This window comes from Cupressus sempervirens, chromosome 4 (assembly GCF_028749045.1).
Source record: "Cupressus sempervirens isolate cs-2001-9-10 chromosome 4, ASM2874904v1, whole genome shotgun sequence".
In the NCBI taxonomy this organism is placed as follows: domain Eukaryota; kingdom Viridiplantae; phylum Streptophyta; class Pinopsida; order Cupressales; family Cupressaceae; genus Cupressus; species Cupressus sempervirens.
The window spans coordinates 865,638,985-865,663,152 of NC_143121.1; the positions used below are offsets into that span (position 1 = coordinate 865,638,985).

At 38.2% G+C, this 24,168-nt stretch overlaps 1 protein-coding gene across 1 annotated transcript in view; it reads right to left on the bottom strand.

The window, feature by feature from the left end:
- LOC149564159 (cyclin-dependent kinase-activating kinase assembly factor-related / CDK-activating kinase assembly factor-like protein) overlaps positions 1-24,168 on the bottom strand; it is an 85,758-nt gene that overhangs the window by 38,979 nt on the left and 22,611 nt on the right. The window contains exons 2-4 of the mRNA XM_089827221.1: positions 5,585-5,658; positions 5,066-5,169; positions 1,851-1,919 (exon numbers count right to left, since the gene is read on the bottom strand). Of these exons, the coding sequence (XP_089683347.1) occupies positions 1,851-1,919; positions 5,066-5,169; positions 5,585-5,658 (247 nt within the window). The remainder of the gene's footprint in view (positions 1-1,850; positions 1,920-5,065; positions 5,170-5,584; positions 5,659-24,168) is intronic.

Sequence of the window (24,168 nt, forward strand, 5' to 3'; positions counted from 1 at the left end):
GAAAAGGTTGAAAAATATGATGAAAAAATAATGTGGGATTCTAATTATTAAATAATATATAACTAAATTTAAAATAATAAATATATGATAATAATATGATAAAATAAAAACCAAATAAATGGCCACAAAATATCAAAAAAGTGAAGGTATGATATAATTATGCTAACAATTGCAAATGCATAATTATTATGAATTGTTAAAAATTTACGAAGTAATTGAATATTACTTCTGCTCTCTTTTCCTGTTTTCTATCCCTTCATGGTTATTTGTATTTTGGTCCTGCTGGTCTCTTAGGCCCTCAATCCTTTCCAGTATAATGAATCAGTGCTACAGCCAGAAGGTAATATTCAACATCTATGCTCAAAGGCCGACACAAATAGAGTCTTCAACAGTTCCAGTAATAATACACGCCAAAACAATAAGAAAATAATACAGCAGCAAAAAATAAGTCCAAAATGATTTTTAAGTCCAGCCAATTTATTGCAGTCAATGCATAATCCCATTTTTAAGTCACTAACGCTGCTTATAGTTGCTACCAACAGTAGACTCATAGATCTCAATAAGGCTCCCAAATTTCCTTCAAGAGGATTTCTTCTCCATATAATCATGCTTGAACATCAGCTTAAATGCATTTGAATTGACATTTTAGGATGGCTGTGACGTCATAATGCAAGACTGCTACCAGAGGCAGCAGGGTTTTCAGAAATATAAGGAAGCATGTGACATGAGGCCAAGGACAGCTACAGGTACAGGAAGGTGTCAACAAAGGCATTTGCCTATTCACGTTTAGAATAGTCACCTAGATATGTTGGCTACACAGATATAGGCGTGCCATCCCTGAAACTGAGTTTCTTGGTAACCGTGAGAAAAATAATCATGATATTAGCAACATAGAAAATCAAAGAAAGGATTATGATGTTAGACCAGGATCAACTATTGAATATTAGATAATTATAATTTAAACAAATAAGAAATTAAAATAAACTCATACAACAACAAAGTTGGGACAAGAGTTTTGAAGTGGAATGTTAATCTTGACCAGACTTATTTAAAAGCCATACAATCATGTAGCTCAAATATTATTAGTGGACGACTGAACAAGCAATTAGTCTTCAATGTTCTTGTGAGAGAAAGCCAAACCAAGCAATAACATTTTCACAGTTTTAAATGATAAATGTAGACTTTCCCTATCAGAAAGATGAAATTGTACCAAGGAGAAGAGAAAGCAAAGAGTACATGTAGCTCAAATATTATTAATGGACGACTGAACAAGCAACTAGGCTTGAATGTTCTTGTGAGAGAAACCCAAACCAAGCAATAACATTTTCACAGTTTCAAATGATAAATGTAGACTTTCCTATCAGAAAGATAAAATTGTACCAAGGAGAAGAGAGGGCAAAGAGTAATCTGATGGTTTTAAAATGCAAACCCTGACTTAACAATTAAATGGAAGCACAAGACTGCTAAAAGATTTTAAAAGTCTTTTACAGAGACCTATCAAAGGCAGTTGTTTTTTTAGTATTAATGGTTGGCTTTTATGTGAAGCTCTTCTTAATTGGTTTTCTTCAGCAGAACTCCATTCACTCTTTTATCTTCTGACCACTCATTTCATGAAGATGGTCTAATCTTGTTTATTTTCCTCTTCTTTGCAATTTCTCTCTTTAATTGATACAATTATTTCTTTATCAGAAAACACACTTCTCAGCTTTTAGGATGAGGTGCCAAACTTTCTTCTGGAAACAAGCAACTTCAGTCCTGATACCAAGTAACTAATTTCAAGCGTTCCTTCACGTTAATAAAATTTCTAGACTAGAATTCAAAACATTTTCACCAAACTCAACACATCTTACCATGTCATTTGGAGCACTAGCTATTGGTTGTTCCTGGTGTTCTCTCAGAGATCTTGCCACTTCTTCAGCCTACACAAAAAACATCTGAGAGGCTGAGCTTGGATGGAAACAAAGTTTCAGCTCTTACTGACTCGTAGAGCTTAAAGACTTCAAATATAGTTTGCACAATACAACTACTGAATGGGGATATAAAACAGAGAACGTGTAATTAATTACATTGGTTTCAAATTTCAATAAAAAACAATGGAAAATCTTTTCAAACCATATCATTCATTCATTTTAACTAATTTCATTGGTTCACTCAGAGAGGAAGCCTTTCAATCAACAACCTCTGGTTATCCTAGCATTAAATTCGCAATGCTACAATATTCACCTGTGGTATTATTCTCCCACTCAAGTCATATACAAAAAAGAATAGAATAAACCTGTAAATAAAGAATGCCATGAATTTCTGTAAGGAATCTAGATGCATCACAAGTATCATACAATGAGGTATTACAAAATTGGTTGAATGATTTTGGTGCACAAGCACCAAGCACAAGCACATTCCAAGAGGTCAATACAAAAGTGTATGAGTTTTTGGGTCCTTCATGATGTATTAGAATCATTTGAGTCACATTGAGTCTATATATAAAGCAAATTGTAATCAAGTCGTATAGTTTGCCACAATTGTCCATTCATGGCCTAGATTAGTGAAAAGGTAAAAACTATGTAAAGAGACCCATGAAAGGGTGCAAATGATGTAAAGGTGTTATTTCAGTCCATTTGAATATGCTAGAAAGGTTTACATAAAGTTATAAGGTCATTTTGTTAAAATGTGTCAATAGTGTCAAGAAATTACAAAAAGTGCAATATTGCACCAAAATGTTGCACGTGATAAAGTAGTTGGTCCAAAGATAGTTAGAACAGTTTGTAACTATGACAATTATTATATAAAGATGTGAATGGTTGAGCATGAAAGGGGGGAGGCAGATTGGAGGAAGGTTTGTAAGGTTATACCCTTTAATCACTCTGAATGTCATGTAAATCTGCAGACATTTGGTGACAGTCATGGAACTTATTGCCATTTTGAGGCAGTTCCTTTATGTAGTGATTAATGAAAGTTAGTGGAAGGAAGCAGATGTCGTGAGGGACAGGCGTAAATATTCTATTTTGGAAGATCAAGGAATAAATCTGCTAATTAGTCCCAGGCTTCTCCATTTTTTCTGCTACTGTCGTGTTTGAATGTATTTCTTCATATGCACATATGCTAAGCGGTTGAATGATTGTGGAAACTCATGCGGAACTGATGTATGATGAATTCCCTTTGCTTTGGATCAAGTTAGGGCTTTTCCTGTGGATCTTGGAAGAAGTTCCAATAGATTTTCTTAAAACTCTGTAAAACCCTCATCTAAAGAGTCTGCTACAAGGGTTTAATGATAACTTTAAATGCAACCAATCAAAAATTCTGAAAGTTAGGTGTACACAAGTAGGTTCATGTATCTCTCAAATGAAATTGGTCCTGTGTTAAATGGTTGCAACACATGCAAGGTAAAGTGATGCTCTAGTGGGCAGGGACAGTAAATTTTCATGGTTTTACCAATAACTTGAATTATCCCATCAATTTGTTAATGTTTAAGGGTTCCCAAGTACTGTAATAGTTGGATAATGTTGTGACAACCTCAGTGACCCCTGTACCTGCATGATGAAGCAATTCTAAGAATGCTTGAAGCAAGTGGTCGCAATTTAAACAGTTGATAATTACTTGATAGCAGTTTCAGATTAGGTAAGAGGTTGTTTCTTGTTTTGGTCTGCAACCAAGATATGAATGATGATTGTTAAGTGGATTTTTTCAATCTAAACTAGGTTAGCTGTGGTGTTAAATGCCAATTGCAAGAAGGAACTATTGTAATCTGTTATCAGTGAATACTGTTTGTCAAATAGGCATTATGGTCAGGATATAGGGAATGTGACTGCATAGGGATTGGTTGTGTTGGAATGTGGATCTTATAAGGGACCTTTTTATCTGTGAGTATAGTATGAACACCATTTTTTTTAACTGTATTCATATGGGGACAAAAGGTACTTCCCTGTTACAGAGACAATGACTTGGTTGATTGGAGAATAGAAAGCTAATGTGTGAAGAAGTCACTTGTTAATCAGGACTAATGGATGACTGAGTAACAAGTACATTGCATTCACTAGACGTGGTATACAGACGTGAATGGGTAGTATACTGTTTCGTGATCAGAATCTCTTAACTTTTTGATTGTGTGCAATCAGACATAAGACTGTGATCAGGAAAAGCAGGGTCTCTAAATACTAAAATAGTGAACTATGGTGAAGGTACGCTGAAACCTTGGATTGACAAGGTTGATGATGGTATGGACAAGGTTGATGAACTATGGTGAAGAGTATCTTAATAAATCCTTTTTGATTTTCCAGGTTGATGCTTCAAAATGCTTTCTCGAAGTCTCATGTACATGTGTATGGTTGACAATGTGTGTGGATGGATAGCTTGATCGATTGATGGATGAAAATGAAATGCTCAAGCTTCATTATATACTAGTTTTCAAAATAAAAAAACAAAGTAGACTGAATGAATGAATGTTTCAGTTTGAGTTGCTTTGGTTTGAAGGATTATTTGGTTTACAGATTCAAGTGTTCTTTGGAAGCATTGTGTTGGAATGCTAAATGGTACTCTTGTAAAGCTTGACAGGGTGATTGTTTAAGTGATACATCTAATATGGAAGAATGACCTAGAAAGTTGTTTGAATAACTTGATTGAATACTTGAGTTATGCAATGTTGAGATGATAGAATTGAAGAACCTATCTTACATGTTGTATGTTCAATGATGTTATTTTGCCTCTGATAAGTTATTCTCGTGATGAAATGAAGGATGGATCAGTAAGATCCTGAAAGGTTTGATGGTTTTGAAAGATGCTCTGCATCACATTTACTCTAGAAATGCCTAAATATTACAATGCAATTCAAAATGAAAATGCTATGGGTTAATGCCAAGAACTTCTGGAAGGAAAATAGATGCATCACAAATATCATATAATTCGGTATTACATAATTGGTTGACGGATTTAGTACAAAATAACAATGCTACATATTCAATAAAAGATGTATCCAGGATTCACAATTGACCAAGAAAAGCCATTGCAGAATAGCTGGCATGTGATAGGCCAAATCTTAATGAAAATTCACAAAAGGATGAAATGTAAATACCCTTCGGGCTCGAGAATTTATTATCTGTTCAGCATTTTCTTCCTGATATTTTGCAATCTTCTCTTCAATGGCCTGGACATCTGTTCCCTCCACTAATTTAAATGCTGCAAAAATCAATTAGGATACATATTAGCTCAATAACTGTAGTGTTCTTATATATAAGACAGATATGTGTACTGTAGAAAGTGTTCTTAAGAATACATCAGCATCACGCTGAAAGATTACTTTTCATAGTTTTCGTAGTGCTATCACGCTTGTAACATTGCCATAAAATCATTTCAATGCTTTAGTATGCCCCCTACATGTAATGTCCAAGATTTAAAAAAAAAAACAAGTAAGAATTTCAAAGCTAAATAAAAAATAAGATACCAACACAATGCTCACATAAAATTACAAGTGATTACCAGCTATTAAATGCTATGCATTAAAATTTAGAGGCTCCAAAGGTATCATTATAAACTTTACAAATTTAACTAATATCAATAAATAAATTACAACTGACAAAGAATTATAACTTACTCATGTCCTCAACCTCCTCCAGATAGTCATTATACTCCCTCAGTGATGGGAAGTCTTCTTCTCTCTTATTATATCTGTATCCACAATAAACAACAACCTTAGAAAAACAACTCATGAATTTCAGTTACGAATACAATAGTAGCAATACATTTCTGATCAATGATTGTATACTTTAGTGTAAGATGAATTCCAGGGTAATGTTTATATAAATTTCCTCATTGCTTTTACTATAGATGGTGCAACATTTAAAAAGGAATTTAGAAATTATTGCAAATAAAATACTAGCAATACATTATCGATCAATGATCGTATACTTTAGTGCAACGATTTTATCTGTGATAACATTTATATAAATTTCCTCATTGCTTTTACTATCCATGGTGCTAAAAGGAATTCAGGAATTGACAATGAGATAGAGATAGTCATTTCCATATCAAAAAATATTATTTAGTCACCTTCTAAAAAAGTAATTAATTAAAAGTTGAATTGCTTGGCCCTGGCAGCATGTTATCAGCACCACTTTCATGTTGAAATTAAAATGAACCACAAGTACAACCAGGCTAGGAATATGCTGAGTCATGACTATGAATTTCACATTATCTTATTGCAGGAAATGATTGGATGCTTTCAGCGTATGTAAGGTAGGTCTATGAGAAGTCACTCGTTATAACTTTAAAAAACACAATTACAACCACCATACAATAACACAAAGTTTTCTGTTAGTATAAGCATTACAAGACTGGGCGAGTCTGAGCAGGACTCAGTGAGTTCCAAGGTGAGGTGGCCAAAACGATGTTGGCTGCCTCTAGGCTTGGACTTGGCTGAGTCTTGGCCAGGTCTTGCTTGACTCGCCGAGTCAGCAGTCTCGGATGACCTGCCGAGTCCCGTCAGGCTGCCTCAGCTGGCAGCCAACGCCCATAAAGTGATGAAAAATAATTTTTTTGGTTTGGAGTGCATGACTAAGACCAAAAAAGGTCATTTTATCACTTACAAACACAAAGAATAGAGAAAGAAGATTTGAGAGAAGAGTATTGGGGTTTTTCAACTCAGGGGCAAGATGATTTATACATATATAACATTTAAGTATAAGTTGCTTATACTTTAAGTTATATTTGTATAAAAACTGTCAAGATGTTTGAGATAGGTTTCAGCGTCATAGGAGTCAAACTGCAGATTCTAGATTTTGGGAGTTTTCAAAAAATTCCAGGCTTGGCCAGATTTCAAGATTCAACATGCCTTCAACAATATTATCTTCCACAACCTGTCTTGGCTATTTGAGGTCAAATTGAAGCTGGAAGTTGATAATCTTGTTTTCAATGATGAAGACTTGGAGTTGATTAATCAAGTGGATCGAGTGGCAAAAGCAATAGCGATGGCAGTGGAGGAGGCTAGAGCACGAGGAGACCCTATGCAGGACCCTGAGGCCGAGAATGATGGATCTGACTTGGGTTATGAGGATGAGGAGGATGATCATGACGAGCATGTCACTGAGGTTCAACCTCACACGAAGGGAGAGAGGATGGCTCTAGAGTCTTCCATGACCTATCTTAGGCTTACTTGTAAGAGGACTTGGGCTACTTTGAGCCTTTATTTTAATATATGTTTTAAACTTTTGATTCCATGGATAGCATATTCCATGAATATTGTAGACATTTGACAATTACACTATATTTCTATTATGTTATTCAGTTTAACTTTCAGTAATTTCTTTCAAAAATTTGCATTTATACTTAAGTGATCTACTAAAAGTTGTGTATGTGTGCAAAGTAGCTTCTATTTATCTCAATTATTGTGTATTTAAAGTTAATCAGTTAAATGATGCATGAAAAAAACTTGAAATCCTTTAAAAAAATTGAATTTCATGGGTTTTTTTAATTTGCCGAGTCTGGTTGCCAAGTCCAAGTCTGAGCCCAATTTGGGCTTGCCAAGTCCAAGTTGAGTCTGAGGCTGGTAACACTGATTAGTATCCAAGGTAGCATTCCATTTACATAGCATTGGCATGCCAAAACCCAAGTGTAAATGAAATTCAATTAACTGGTTAAAAACATAAAAGCAAGAAAAGACTAACAATTTAAAAAACACTTAAATATTCACACGAGAAAAAAATAGTATAGCAGTGGTATTTTGGGACAACTATGGTGCCAAGAAAGAGAGGAATTTGTTCATGTTAGTGCAGATTTTTCCTAATGTTCAAGGTTCTTCCTACGGTTATATTAAGCTTGTTTTGGTTAACAAAGTGGGTTTAATTTGAGAATGTATTGTTGAGGTATCATCATCCTACAAGGTAGTTGAATTTCCTATTTTCAGTCTACTTTGTGATCACTCCCAATCGTTGGTGTTGGAGTTGATGAAATCCCACTCCGAAGACGCCCAAGATCACCTACATGCGAAAACCTGTCAAAGGGAAGCCAAGGAAGGAAGAGCGTGGAGCAAGGGAAAAACTCTAAACGGACATGAAAGAGAGAATATTGCAACACAAGAAAATATGTATTTACAATGAGAAGTGATGTGAAAATACAATGAGGGAGCCCAAATATAAAGAGCTCCAGGAATCTCCTAGAACAAGCTAGAAGACGCTAGGTGATAAGTGTGACAACTAAGCATACATCCACATAAGGTGGAAAGTCCTCGAACAATGTGAGAGGATAAATATGACTTAGGAGAGAACAAATTCCCGTATTGTCAACAACTTATAACAAACTCCTAAACTACAACTAATAAATGAATGCATTTACCTAAGTAAGCTTAAGTAAATAGAATAAATAATTAGTAAATTAATTATTTACTCTAACACCCCCCCCTTAAGTGCAACTTAGGGAAATGCCTTAAGCTCACAAAACTAAGATGAAATGCAGAATGTATAATGCATAATGGGTCCCGGCAACGAGGCCATGTTAGGTACCCATGAACAATGCACCAAAATGCAACCTTTGAAAACGGGGAAAGAGAGAAAACCACGTGGGAAAAACCCTCCTCCAAAAAGAGGTAAGAACCTAGTGAAGAACTGAAGAAGCCTCCAACTAGGGAAATGTCCCCTAAAACAAGCACAAGGAGTGATCATGAAGAGCATCACTGAAGCAAGAAGAAGCCGCAAATCTGTCATCAAGAAGAAAACTGCTGATTTGAAGAATCTCCAAGGAAGAAGATGGCACGAACCGAGCGTGTCTATATGGTAGATGATCCATCTCACCGAAATGCATAGTTAGCCAGCCACTGCAATCGCCTTGTATATAGGATCAACCACTTAATACATAGCTCACACTAACGAACCATCGAACCACAGATGCATTAGAACAACAGCATAACCCCCCCTTAATGCAGACGGGGTGTGATGACAAGAAACTGAAAAAGTGGGCCAAAGTCTCCTGCAGACTAACCAAGAACGACGAGAGAGGAAGAGGTACAAACACCTATAAAGACACAGTTACACTGACGCTACATGGGGCTAATGTCATGGAAGGGGCACTCACTTGACAAAGGGAGAATGCCTAAAACAACAAACAACTATCCCCCCCATGGTGCTTTATGAAAATAGTGCATGTACAACTGACTCAAAACAACGTTTATGACCCCCAAAATGCAAGAGTGGCACTTTATCTCAGTGCATATACATAAAAATGCTTCAAAATGATAGCTACAATGATCAAAACTGAAAACAAGCTAATACAAAACATAGTACAACCTAAAAAAAAGGAAACCATGCCAGAAAAACGATCCTCGGGCCTAAAACACTCAAGATATCCACCATATAGCAAAAACGCAAAAAAATATGATAGAAAGAGCATGGGCCAAAAACTAAGAAAAAGGACCACATTTCTGAAAAGGTGACAGAACCAACTTTCCAAAAATATAAAGTTTTCAAAAAACTGACATGGGACGCAAAAGAAAAGCTTGCCGGAGTCAAAAACTGAACTTCGGACTTCAACTGAAAAAACAAGCAATAAAAAAACATCAAAACCTAAAAATACCTGCACCAATGTCTCCGTCTCTGAACCAGCTTTCCAGCTCTTCTTTCAGATTGGAAAAATAATTCCGTATGCTCAAGTTATGGCCAAAAAATCGCAAGCAGGTCAGAAAAGACCTTGGAGAGTGCAAGAAGGCAGCTGATGCAGTGCTGAAGTCATGCTGATGTCAACATTTCACTCGTTTAAAATTGACGGCTTGTTAGCCATCGCGGCAAAAAAAGATGCCACATGGCCTGGCAGAAATCCAGCGTGGCAGGTGATGTGGCAGGGTCCACGTGGCACCCATGCCACGTGCCAACTCCACGCGGTGCCTGTACTACTAACCTGTCGTTGTGCTGTCCCTGCAGAGCAGAGCGGAGAGGGAGCTGCGAAACCAGGCTAAGCGGAGGAGGAGCTAGGCGGAGAGGGGGCGCCACCTATTTGGAGCAAAGGATTGGTGGCTCCCTGGCAAAGCGCCGGCGGAGGTGGCGTCGCTGTCTTCAGCGGTGCGAAGGCGGTGGGATCGACGCAGAACCTGTCGGAGGCGATGCCCAGGGCGGCGTTGCCTGCTATGGCCGCTGCGGGCCGCACGCGGGTGGCGCAATGGCAACTCCGCGGTGGTGCCCGCCTATTTTATTTTTTTAATTTTTAAAGCCTGAAATCGTCTGTATAGTCGTACAGAACCTCCTGCAACCAAAATAATTTTGCCTCCCGGAGCTCTGTCTCCAAAATCGACAAATTTTATATGGATCCTAGCTGAAAAGCGCCTTCTGAATCCAATGGCAACGTCCGTTTGGGTTGAAAGTGCTCTGAAAATTCGTTGTTCCCCTGATTTGAAGAAAAATGCACAAACAAACTAGAGTTTGTGACTCCAAATCACAGCTTCAAAAATCCTTCGAACAAGAAGCAGCAAGGAGGCTCTGATACCATGTTGGAGTTGATGAAATCCAACTCCGAAGACGCCCAAGATCACTTGCATGCAAAAACCTGTCAAAGGGAAGCCAAGGAAGTAAGAGCGTGGAGCAAGGGAAAAACTCTAAACGGACATGAGAGAGAGAATATTGCAACACAAGAAAATATGTATTTACAATGAGAAGTGATGTGAAAATACAATGAGGGAGCCCGAATATAAAAAGCTCCAAGAATCACCTAGAACAAGCTAGAAAACGCTAGGAGATAAGTGTGACAACTAAGCATACATCCACATAAGGTGGAAAGTCCTCGAACAATGTCAGAAGATAAGTATGACTTAGGAGAGAACAAACTCCCGTATTGTCAACAACTTATAACAAACTCCTAGATTACAACTAATAAATAAATGCATTTACCTAAGTAAGCTTAAGTAAATAGAAAAAATAATTAGTAAATTAATTAGTTACTCTAACAGTTGGCCTTGCCACTTCTACTCGTTGATGCAATTTCTCTTTGTGAGCTCTTTATGCAATTATGTCTCAAAATCCCTAGTTTGTATTTGAGATTTAAATTAACAATCTCATAGCTTATTTTCTCTATTAAAGAGTTAGCATTTATGCATCTGTTTCAAATTTCTAACACAATATAAAAGCTTTGTTTTTAAGAGTTTGATTTTTAGCAATTATGTCTCAGAATCCCTAGTTTGTATTTGAGATTTAAATTAACAATCTCATAGCTTATTTTCTCTATTAAAAAGTTAGCATTTATGCATCTGTTTCAAATTTCTAACACAATGTAAAAGCTTTTTTTTTAAGAGTTTGATTTTTAAATCTTTTTTACTTTGATATTAGAGTTTATTGTATAATCTTGAAAACTCCTGTAAGCTCTTCTCTTGCATTTTGTACAACCTAGAAAATCAAAAAGGAGTTATTAATATTTGCAAGTCTCTCATTTTGCTGGTGAGTTATCCTGGCAACATCCTTATGTAGGCATGGCCTCTCAATTCATGCAAGAGCCACATGGGCTACTGGAAAGCAGTTAAGTGGATCCTCCACTTCATTCAAGGTACTCAGCTATGGGACTCTATATACAAGACACAAATTTCGACTTGGTGGGACACACAAATCTAAATTGGATCGATAGGATATTGCTTCTCACTTGGTTCTGATCTAGTTTGCTAGTCAAGCAAGAAGTAGTCTGCAATTGCTCTTTCAGCTACAACGGATAATGTATCAAAGAGAATTGATGCTGCTATTAAAGGCCATTTGACTTAAAAATATTCTACAGAGTTAAGTATTCCATTTTGAATGCCCATTCATTTTTTGTGATAATCAGAGTGCAATAGAAATCTCAAAAAATCCAATCCATCATCAAAGGACCCAACACATTGAGATACATATGCACTACATCAGCTAGCTGATTTATGATCACATCATTAATCTTCAATACTTTCCATCTAAGTCACAGGATACATTGAATTTCAGCAAATTTTTACCCTTTCTGAACTTCATCCAAATTTTATAATATTTAATATAATACCGTTATTGAATATAATTTTAATTTATTTTAAAATGATATTGAGTTATTTAGTGAAATTATTTAGCAATGTTAAACTATTTTGACAATTTTGTGGATGTATTACTAATATTTTAAAGTACATAAATATATATAACCTAAATTTAAAGTCGTTTTTTTCCCAAATTTTTACCCTTGCCGAATTTCATTTGAATTTTATGATGGACGAACTCGAATTCAAGTTCGAACCTTGTGACATAGCTTTCCATCAACATCAAAGAAAATCACAAACATCTTCACCAAACCCTCAACTGCAAGCAAGTTCCTTTATTTGAGAGCTTTGTTAGGGGAGCAACAATTGTCCGCTTCTTCTCTTTAAGGGATGTATATTTGTACGTTGGTATCTTGTCAGACTTTACTTCTCAAGATCCATCTTTTCAGTCGCCCAAGCTATTGGGGGACACAACAGGTTAGGTTTTATTTTTCTAGTGGGTTATTTAGTTTTCCTATCCTAGATTTTTCATACAGTTTTATTAAGCTTGTTTAGGTTAATAAACTAAGTTTAATTATAGTGGATGGAATGCTGAAATGTCATTATCCTACAACGAAAAATGCATTTACTATTTTTAAACTACTTGGTGGTCACTCCCTATTGCTTCGACTTGCCACCTTCAGCCTCTCCCACCAATCCTACATAATATCAATGATAAAAGACTGGAATTAGCACCTTGAAAGATCAAGATGACTCTCTAAATATGATGCATTTTAAAATAGATCAGGCTACATTAATTCAACAAATAAAATTAAAATCACAGTTTCTTGGAGTTTCTGGAACCATGGAAAGGCCAGTGACAAGATTTCAGAGATGGAAAATATCTTCCTGATCTGTAGGGATGACAGGGGACGGCAGGTCAGTCTTATATATGTTTGTAGATAAAACATTAAAAGTAACCATAATATTACTTTTATGTGCATGATCAGCAATAAAATTTGAAAATAAACACAAAATTCACAAAGCATGATATGGTTGATGATTTAAAATATCAAAAAAGTCTGAAGGGAATTTCATTCAAGAAATGTCATCAAAGGATGCAGTACATTTCCATGAAGACTCTGAACAGGATCAGGATCAGATTGTTGTTGTCTCAGGTATGGACGTTTTAGCTCTGGTTTAGTGGCTTTCCATGAAGATTCTGACATGGGATAAGGATCTGATTGGTGTTATCTCGGGTATGGAGATTTCAAGTAGATTCAGGTTTAATGGCAACACTTTCAAAAGAATAAAATGTCTACTGGTGGCTGTGGTCATGTTATTCTCCTCAATGCCTCGTTTGCTAGCTTTGTCTAGGGATCAGTCAGGAAGTGTTCTGGTGGACCGGCAACTAGGATAAATCATACCTTAATTTGAGTGATTGATTCTACCTGCTGAACAACAGGAAATCAAAATCTCTTTTTAGTTTTTTTGACTGCCGTTTAGGCACAGGTTTTGTTCTTGAATTAGGAGCTTTTGTTAGTTTGTTTATCACTGATTTTAGGCTCTGCATAACATGAGCTGATTTTTAACATCTTGATGAGAGTTGCTATGATAAATCTTCAATGAAGTGATTCCTTGGGAGTGGACTACAGCCATTCAGAATATGCAAGCCATGATTGCTACAGAGAATTTCATTGCAATGGTACTTATCCAATATGAATCAGTTAAGCCTAGAAGCCATGGTGAAAGACACTTGCACTCAAAAGAATGTATTCACACTCTAAACTGTTAGTTAAAGATCAACCATTAAGACTGGAAGTATAGGGGATAAAGACAATTGGTGACAAAGGTAAAACAGTAAAACTTGACCAAGGGAAAGGCCCAAAGGAACGTCTGAACCCTCTATAGCCCCTTTACACAAAGGGGCAATAAAACAGATAAGGCAGAGCCCAGAAAACCATTTCCTTCTGGCCCAGTCTGGAGAAAGCAGCTGCATCAACTGCCAAATCCATCACAATTACTTACTATGGATTTATCAAATGCCAAATCTGTCAACCAGAATGGATTCCCAGTTGTTGAATCCATCAAAATACAACTTTATGGAAAAACTTCCCAGAATGTAAGATGGAATGATTCCAACCCTCACTGCTGAAATATGTTGTATCCTCAAATGTTCTGTAAAACCTTAAGCAGGGTGGAGGCGGAGTGCAATAGTGTCACATTGCAAAGCAAATGCAGAGTTCATAGTAGAGGAGATGTTAATGTCCCATATTAGTCTTGGTAAGCTCCATAGTTGACATTATCTTGTAATTTTGGAAGTTTGACAAGTTGAACGGTGGCTCAGCCACATCTTTGATGACGTTCTCATCACGGGCAGCTTGTTTAAGGGACTACTTTATGTTCACAGTGATGTGCATGTTGTAGTCATCTTATTTTGATTGTTTTTGTTTCATTTCTGTCTTGTTTTCTTTCACTCCCACAAATTCATAAATCACTCTCACTCTATGTTAAAGCAACTTAATATACAAAGCACATAAAAACAGTAATATTTCATAAATTCAACCATATGTAATTGACATCAGTTTTGATGATTTGTGCATTGGTATAACCAATCTAATTCCAATTCATAAAGAGTTCTTGTACCTCCTATTTGAAGCTTAAAAAGATGCGATAACTTCTGCTACAGGTGATAAAACCATAAAAAGAACAGATAACTCAGGCTTGGTTGAGCATCATGGATGCCTGATTAAATATGAAGATTGAAATTCCTAGATTCCCAAAACCTTCACATGAACTTTTCAGGGATGAAGCTCTGCAAAAAAAACTAGTCCTAGCTGGAATGATAATTTTGTTTGGGGCCATATCCTTTCATATCTTTGAATATGGTAAGTCTTCATTAGTATTGCCCTTCTCTTAGGGCATTTTAGAAGTATATGTTTAAACGTTTATACCATTATTCAAAATCTCGTTCTCGGCCACTTCTCGGCGAGGCCAAAAAAAAGAAATTTTCAGCAAATATTGGAGAGAAATCAGCAACTTCTCGGGAAAACTATCGAGAATTTTAAAAACAACTTTTAATTAAAAATGCATTTTTTTCACAAAATTCAGTAAGTAGATGCATGTATTGAGTCAGTAAATGAATAAACAAACCAAACAAGCTGATCTAGATATATATAAATGCAATAAGTAACAAAATCGCATCCTCATGTGGAATGTCAATGTAGTCACAACTCTGAACTCTGAAGCAAGCTACAAATACTGAATTGTCTTTGTCAAAATATGAGCAAATACAAATGTCAAGTTCAATATGAAACTAGTCCACATCTTCCTCTTCCCCTTCCCAGTAGTTCTAGTAAAAACTATGGGAGGAAGTCTAGCAGCTCTAGCCGTAGCAGTCATCTATGGTGGTGTTGGTGTTGGCCCTGGCTCACTATCACTGTGCTCACTGTCACTATCCTCACTCTCACTACCCTCCTCCTAAATGTCGTCTCATCCCACTGCAAAACCACCCTCTCCAACTCATATATTTCATCCTCGATGAACAATGAAGGCTGCTCCTGTGCTGTCCAATCTCTAAAAGGATCTATGTCATCCAGATCAAGTGGCTTGGTAGCTACTAAAATTACCTTTCTTATGCACAACTTGAGACAAGGTCATTTAAGCATTTTTGTGCCAACTTGTTCCTCTTCTTTGTGTGAATTGATTCGAACAAGCTCCAATTACGCTCACAACTGGATGAGCTACAAGGCTGACGTAAGATGCGAAGAGCAAGCTTTTGCAGATTTGAGACATTGCCACCCCAATTTCGCCACCAAGCATCTACAAGATAAATATTAAAGAGTTAGAAAGCAAGATGAGGGCAAGTTTGTGTAACTTAGTATTTATCTACTTATCATGCATGTGAGAGACTCCAAATTCCAAATATTGTACCTAGGGTGTGAGTGTGTCTACCTCTCTTTGCCAAGGTTGAGGAGAATAGTTTGCCCATTGCATTTTGATACACTTCCATCTTGGCCACAATGAGGTCTCTCACTGCAATGTCAAGTTCCATCCTCTGCATGCATTCACTAAAGCCCTCCTTGACCTCTCCATTGGGATTTGCATATGATGGAGTGAAGAGGTAACAAGGGTTGAGGAAATACCCCGCTACATGAATGGGTTGGTGGAGCTGATTGCTTCATCTCCTATCAATAACATCCCATATGACCTGAAATTTTAGGCTCTCTCCCCTGTACTTATTTCTTACAGCCTCTTTCGCCCTATCCATGGCCTCATAAAGGGACCCCATCGGAGTTTGTTGCCCATCTACCAAGTAGAGATAAGATTAAATAAGATAATAATATTAATGTCCAATAAAAAACCACTAAAAGGTCTATGGGACTGGAGGATTACAACAAGAGAGCTGACAACAATAGGAGCACCAAACAGTGTCCGAAACAAACGAACAACAAAAATAAGAAAAAAAGATACAGAAACAGAGAGAGGCGAAGACAACAACTAGGAGTCCTCTCTACGCAAGAAGAAATCAGTCACAAAAGAAGACTACTATGGATGGATAGAAGCTCTAATTTGTCTCTGTGATCTTGTAAAAGTGTCATTGGTGCAAGAAGCCAGCCCAGGGTCTGACAGACCTAAAATAATCAAAAGAGTTGGTAGAGCTAGACGACCTTTTCACACCACATAAGGGAGATAAGGGTATGAAAACTTGGCAGTAATAAGCTAAGTAGATGAACGACGATGAGGAAGTAGTGACTATAAAGTACTATCACAGAGCGGGGTAGCCTCCTGAAGATAGAGCGCAAAACACCGCTGGTCATCGTAACTGAAGAAGTCTGAAAGAGAAAAAAATCCCGGAATAGATAGTAAAATCTCCCTCTGATCTCATAATAGATAGGGCAATGGAAAATAAAGCGAGTCTCTATCTCGACCTATTCTAAAGTACGCAGCTTACAAATATGCTCGCTACTATCAATATGATTGTCGGTTTGAGCTCGAATATGGTGAGAACCAACTCTAAAGGACCCTAGGGAGGTACGCAGGGCATGAGACCACCGCCAAGATAAGTAACTAGGATGAACAATAATCCCATCACAGATCTCCAAAAAGTGCTCCGAATAGAAAGTCATCCTCAGACGTAAACCACCAAACGGGTTAGTCCGAGTACTGATAATGTATTATCTATAAATATCTAGTCTGACATGCTCATTCAATTCCTGTCATAAGGGAAGGAGATGAGCAGAGGCATTCAGCGAGAACTGGTAAGGAGAGAGGCGGTCAATATCAATCCCAATCGATCTCAGTAGAGAAGAAGCCTGTGCATACCAACAACAAGCTCGAGAACGTGTATCAAAGCTCGCAATAGCAACACAAGAGCAATATGCCAAGTAGGAGTATCTATCACGTCACCAACCGAATCTGCAAAACCACATAGATGATGAAGGAACCAAACCAAGTCAAAAATGGCCGCAAGACTGAAAGGATGAGCGTCGAACTCAGTAAGAATGATACTATGAGGAGTAAACCTGTGACATCTGATGATGCGTCATAAGAGCAAATTCTGAACCCTTTCGATCGAGGCCCAATCAGAACCAAGGAGAGATGGGCCCCAAACCATAGAGCCATAAAGAACCGTCGGCCAAACAAGGGAGTCCAAGAGGGATAACCTGGACGAGGTATCTTGAAAGTGGTATCTAAAACATTGTTTCTCAAGCATAGCAAGAGAACCCATACCCTTATTAACTCTGGACTAAATCGTCGGTCTCATACTAAACCGAGGTCCAAAAAACTTCACCCCCAGATACATGTGAGAGGAAGTAATCTCAATCTCGCGTCCCTGAAAAAAGAAGTGAAGGTGAGAAGTCTTTAAGAAATTAAAGATCATGACCCGAGCCTTACCCAAATTAACCACAAGCTATCGCTGATCACAAAAGGAAGCCAAACCATCAAGCAGCCTTTGTAAACCCTCTGGAGAAGAAGCAAAAAGAACCACATCATCCGCGAAAAGAAGAATGGAGATCAAAACCTTGTGTAAGTAACAACCGTCCCCTGGGAGCGATGACTTCAAAAGGAAGTCCTCAAGCTCATCAATATATAAACCGAACAAAGTAGGGGAGCGAGGGCAGCCCTTTTTGACCCCAATGGAGCTATGGATCGGCCCTAAGAAACCCTCAAGGGTCTTGAATCTACCCACCACAATCTCATATAATCTCATAATAGTCGTAAGTAGCAGCTCAGAAACCCCAATCTCCCGAAGCCTCTCAAAAAGAGCCATCCTGGGAACAGAATCAAAAGCCTTGCAAAAATCCACAAAGCAGCAGTAAACCTTCGTCGATCTGTGTCTAGCCTCCTCAATAAAAACCCGTAAAGTAAAAATATGGTCCATGGTTTGATAGTTGGCCCGAAAACCAGCCTGCCCTCTAGCTCTACAACCTTTCCTGTTAAGCTCACTAGATAACATAACATTAAGAGCTGTCACATAAAGTTTGGCAAACATGTGCCCAATCATAATGGTTTTGTAATTCCCAAGATCAAAGATAGGACCAGTCTTGTGAATAGAGTAAATCAAATGCTTGGACCAAGAAGTCAAGAACCCGGTGCAAATCACTCTATTGAAGAGCATAGATCATAGTAATGAGACTCGCCGCGAGTTGGGCAAGTCGTCCGAGTCGGCGAGTCAAGTTGCCTCAGCCAGGTCAAAATGACCCGTGACCCTGACTCAACGGGTCAACTGAGCTAACTCGGCAAGGTGACTCAGCCGACATACCTAGGTAACTCGGCTGACTCATCTGACTCGACCGATTTTTTTTTTTTTTGCCTTTGTAGTTATGTAATTGATATATGTTATGTATGTGATCAAATTACCTTCTATTTTATGATGTTAGTGTCTTTAATCTTTATTCAATAATTGGTGCATGGAATTAATTTAAATCCAAAAAAATCTCTAAATTTCAATGGTTTTATCACTTTGTCGAGTCACTACCGAGTTCGAGCCGGGTCACGAATCGAGTTACCCTTGTCGAGTCCGAGTCTTGTTACTTTGGTATTGATAGATAGGAGCCCAAAACCAAGGCACCAAACTCGAAGAGTTCAGCCCAGAACCCCTCATCATCCGCAACTCTGCTACATCTCATTGATCTGATGGCCTCATAAATGTAAGAGGGGGTGAACAAGTAGTAGAAAGGAGGCAGAATGGGATGAATAGAAGGCTGCCCAGGGATGTCATAAAGAGTCGTGGTGTGAGAGGTAAAGGAGCGCAAGTCTAGGGTGGAGGACAGAGGGGAACAGTGGGGAAAAAGGGTGCGCCAAAAAAGCTAGGGGTTGCGGATCAACGTGGAGCAAAGGGATTTGCACTGGGAAGCGGTAAAGGACTATTCTTATAGCGAAGAAAACGAAGGTAAGATAAATGAAGGTGAGCAAGGTCGAGAGAGTGGGCCTAGAAAGCAGAACACACTAAGTGCTGAAAATCTTTGCAGTGAACATCGAACCATTGGTTCATAGGACAAGTATTACGACGTTTGTTGTAGAGGGGAAGTGAAGGATAGTGAGGTATGGAAAGGATGGCGGACTCCCAAATGGTCATCGCAAGCAAGTCAAACATGGAGGATGTCTCACAAGAGTCAGTAAAACACGTAGGATTGAGAAGTCTTGAAAGATGAGAGGAAAGGAGCTCACTATCACCGTCAAGGAAGCAGAAGCGAATGGGAGACCAAGCAGTGGTAGGAGAGAGATGAGGTGAGTGAAGGGGAGGCGAAGCAAGAGGAGAGATGCAAGTACGAATACTAAGGAGAGTATAGTCCGCAAGAGAAAGGGCATAAGATGGTGAAGTTGTAGATGAAGGGGATGAAGGAGAGAGAGGTGAGAGCATAATCAACAACGCTAGCACCCCCACAGTGAGGCCAGCAAATGAAGAGCTCAGATCCAGGAAAGTTGGAAAGACCGTTTAAGATCACAAGTCCAGAGGACTCACAAAGTTACAGAAGATGGCAACCATAACAAGAAACTAGTCCAAGAGCATCATCAGAAATACGTTGAAGCCCCAAAGTAGCCGGAGCAATCTCAGTGGAGCAGCTGGAATCAAGGCTACGGTCATAGAGCGGAGTCTTGAGTTGCGTAATCCTCACATTGAAATCACCGAGAATAATGATGTCTCCTAAAGCAGCAAACTGAGAAACACTCTCGCTAAGGTCGACAAAAGGGTCACTGTCCTCAATACCATGTATAGCATAATGGGAGGAAGCTAGTGGGAAATAACAAACAGCAATAAAGAAATCTCTCTAACAGTGACTCTTACAATCAATGCAAACCCACAAAAATCTGGCAAATGTATCAAAGTGGACAATATAAGTACGGATGAAAAAATCATCTCTAATCAAGAAGGCCATGACACCCGATCCACTAACCCCACCAGAAGCACGAACCTCCTCTCTACAAACAGATAACCACTGATCACCTGTAAACCCCGGAAGAGGACGTACAGGACTCTCATGAGTCTTGGTAATGACAAGTATATCCGCAGACCCCACAACATCACGCAAAAGACTAGCTAATGACCATAAAGAGCCATTACCATTCTAGCAGTTAACAAGAAGGGAGCAAGTGGGGGTCTCCCTCTTGTCCGACTGCTGGCAGGACCGTCATTTGGTCTTGGATGCCTATTTCGCTTCCCATCCACTGGGGGGAGAATCTCGAATAACTGCTTTGAGATTTCTAAAAACTGCCCATTTACCTACCCGTCTAGCCTCTGCCACAATACCACAAGCCTATTTCAGCTCTGCAACCTAAGCCTTCATGAGATCTTCATCTAGGAAAATCTTAGAAGGAAGAGAGAACTTCCTCTTAGCTCTGAGAGCACGGAGCCTATCTGCAAGTGTAAGAAATCGGATAAACAAGACGTCACCATGACCAAAACAGCACTTATCCAATGTGATGTCGAAGAGACCAAGCTGATCACAAAGGAAAGAGCGTCTAGTTGAGAGAGGATTAGATGTAGGAGGGAATCCACGAACTCGTAGATTGAGCTCACGAACCCACCTCACACACTTATCTTCAATCTTCCCTTGAACCATCTTGTCAAAAGTAGCAAGAGGCATAGTATCTGTGTTTTTGCAAAGGGAGGCCCATGACTTAACTTTCTGTTCAATTTCAGAGAGAAGAATGCTTTGCTGCTATAACAGATTGTTCCTCTTTGATGGTAACAAGCCCCTCAAGTTGCGCGATAATGGAACGTATATTGGTTTGCAAACTTGCAGTCTCGGAGGTGAAAGTATCAAAAAAGCCTACGATCAAAGACGAGTTGGAGCTTGTGGTAGTCTTGAAAAGTAGAACTCTAATGAAGGGCTTCACCACCTACAATTGAAAGTAGAAAATAATTATTAATCAGAGAGTAGGGTTATAAATTAATAATGAAAGACTTGATTAATAAGTACAAAAAAAAATCAAATTTTGAAGTTTCCAAGTTACCTCCACAATTTCTATAGCTCGATCAAAAAACTGAATGTCAAACACTGCGTGCAACACTCTATCCATCAACCTTCTTTGAATAACTTGACTGTAGCCATTTTGGACACACAATCATTTGCCTCAAAGGATTCATATGATGAAGAACACTTTGCAACGTTAAAAAAATTGTTGCAAATCTTGTGATTGTAGGTCTAACCAACTCCTTGTCTTCAATGTAGTCTCTCATCAAGCGAAGGACCCAAGGGTATTGTAGATATATTTTGTTATCTTCCTTGCTTCCTCTACAACCGGTTTCACCCAATCCAATTTCCCTATATCCTCCAAAAGAAGGTCAATAACATGCCCTACACAAGGAGATCAAAAGAGTGTGTTATGCTTTTCTTGTAAAATCCTACCCGCTACCACATATGCCGTTGCATTGTCGGTTATGATTTGCACCACATTTTCAGCCCCAACCTCCACAACATTCTATAGCATTAGAGGTAAAGTCTCAACTGTCTTTATCACCTTCGAGGCATCCAAGGATTTAAGAAAGATTACTTGATCCTTGCAAGAAACTAAAAAGTTGATGATGGTACGCTTTCTTCCATCTGTCCATCCAACTGAAAGTATGGTGCAGCTATACTATTTCCATTGTAACTTTTGCTCTTCAACCACATCTTTACCCCTAGAAACAACATCTTTCAACTATCTACAAGAACAAAATAAAGGGACCCCATTGGGGTTTGTTCCCCATCTACCAAATGGAGAACTCTAACCAAGGGCTTCACCACCTACAATTGAAAAGTAGAAAACAATTATTAATCAGAGAGTAGGGTTATAAATTAATAATGAAAGACTTGATTAATAAGTAGAAAAGAAAAATCAAATTTTGAAGTTTCCAAGTCACCTCCACAATTTTTGTAGCTCAATCAAAAAACTGGATGTCAAACACAATGTGTGCAACACTCTATCCATCGACCCTCTTTGAATAACTCGATTGTAGCCATTTTGGACACACAAACCTCTGCCTCAAAGGATTCATATGATGAACACTTCACAACGTTAAAAAAATCATTGCATGTCTTGTGACCGCGGGTCTAACCAACTCCTTGTCTTCGGTGTAGTCTCTCATCAAGCAAAGGACCCAAGGGTGATTGTAGATATATTTTGCTATCTTCCTTGCTTCCTCTACAACCGGTTTCACCCAATCCAATTTCCCTATATCCTCTAAAAGAAGGTCAATAACATGCACTGCACAAGGAGACCAAAAGAATGAGTTATGCTTTTGTTGTAAGATCCTACCCGCTGTCTCATATGCCACTACATTGTCAGTTATGATTTGCACCACATTTTCAGCCCCAATCTCCATCACAATATTCTCTAGCATTAGAGCCAAAGTCTCAGACATCTTTATCATGTCTGAGGCATCCAAGGATTTAAGAAAGACTACTTGATCCTTGCAAGAAACTAAACAGTTGATGATGGTACGATTTCTTCCATCCATCTGAAATTATGGTGCAACCATACTATTTCCATTGTAACTTTTGCTCCTCAACCACATCTTTACCCCTAGAAACAACATCTTTCAACAATCTACAAGCACAAAATAAAAAATGAGATTAACTTTAGGTACACAACTTTGATTAAAAAAAACTACTTTCAATAAAACAAGTAAACTGTAAGACTGTAAAAGTACTAAAGTTTGAAACAAGCGAACTACATCCCACTCAAGGCTGCAGGAGTAGGTGGCTTGTAGTATTTTCCCGCTACTGTACAACCAGTCACAAAATTTAGAAAATATGAACTTGCTGTAACATTGAAAAAGAGCTTGTTAAAAAACCAAAAATCAGCACATTGAATGTCAAGTTGCTCATGCACATCACAATTCCATCCAGTACCCTCCAATGATGGTTGTGCTCCAGGTGTGTTTCTATGCACAAATAGCCATCAATACAAGAGTTTTGTGGTCCACTAGAACCAGCAAATGTGGAAGTTGAGCCCGAGGACCTGCCACTAGTAGATGTGTTATGTGTGCAGATCCCTAGGCCACAAAAAAGAGCCCACTATCCCCTCAAGTGTTTCTTCTTCATCAAGAGTGACTAGGATACCTAGTCACAACCCACATCATTTCATTATGAATCATGATAATTGTTTTAGCACAATCATTAGTCATGATTAGAAAATAATAAATGATTCTTAGAAGGAAACATATCTTGCGATTCATAAATGGATGCCCTCATGGCCAATTTTGTCCTTTCCCTTTTCAACTTCTTCTCTTCTTGGGCACTAAGCAAAGCAATCATCTCCCTTTTTATTTCCTCCGTAGTCGCATCACAAACCCTTGTGTCACACTTTTTATACCAGCAAGGTGGTACTTCAAACGAAATATGCCTCCACGGATTTGTTTTTCACATTTCATGCATACGACACTATTATACTCTGTTCCTTCAAAGGCATATTTCCATGCAAAGACTCTAGTCCCTTTAGAGTGTGTGCCTATGAATCCAAATGGACATGCTACGTGACCATTGGGAGATGCTGCAACTGTCCCAGATGTAGAGGAAGCCATATTTGCTGGAAAATCAGAGAATAAAACAAAAAATGTATTAGCTTTAAAACTTGATTGTTTTGGAAAAATTGCAAAAAGATGGTGTTAGGTCTTTGTCATTACACTCTAAAACGTATTAGAGAACATTACAAAAGGTATTCCTAGAGTCTTAATTAAGTTAGATGCAAGTTATGCAAGTATGGGAAGACAAAAAGAACTTCAACTCAAAAAGAACAAAAAATTGAGAAAC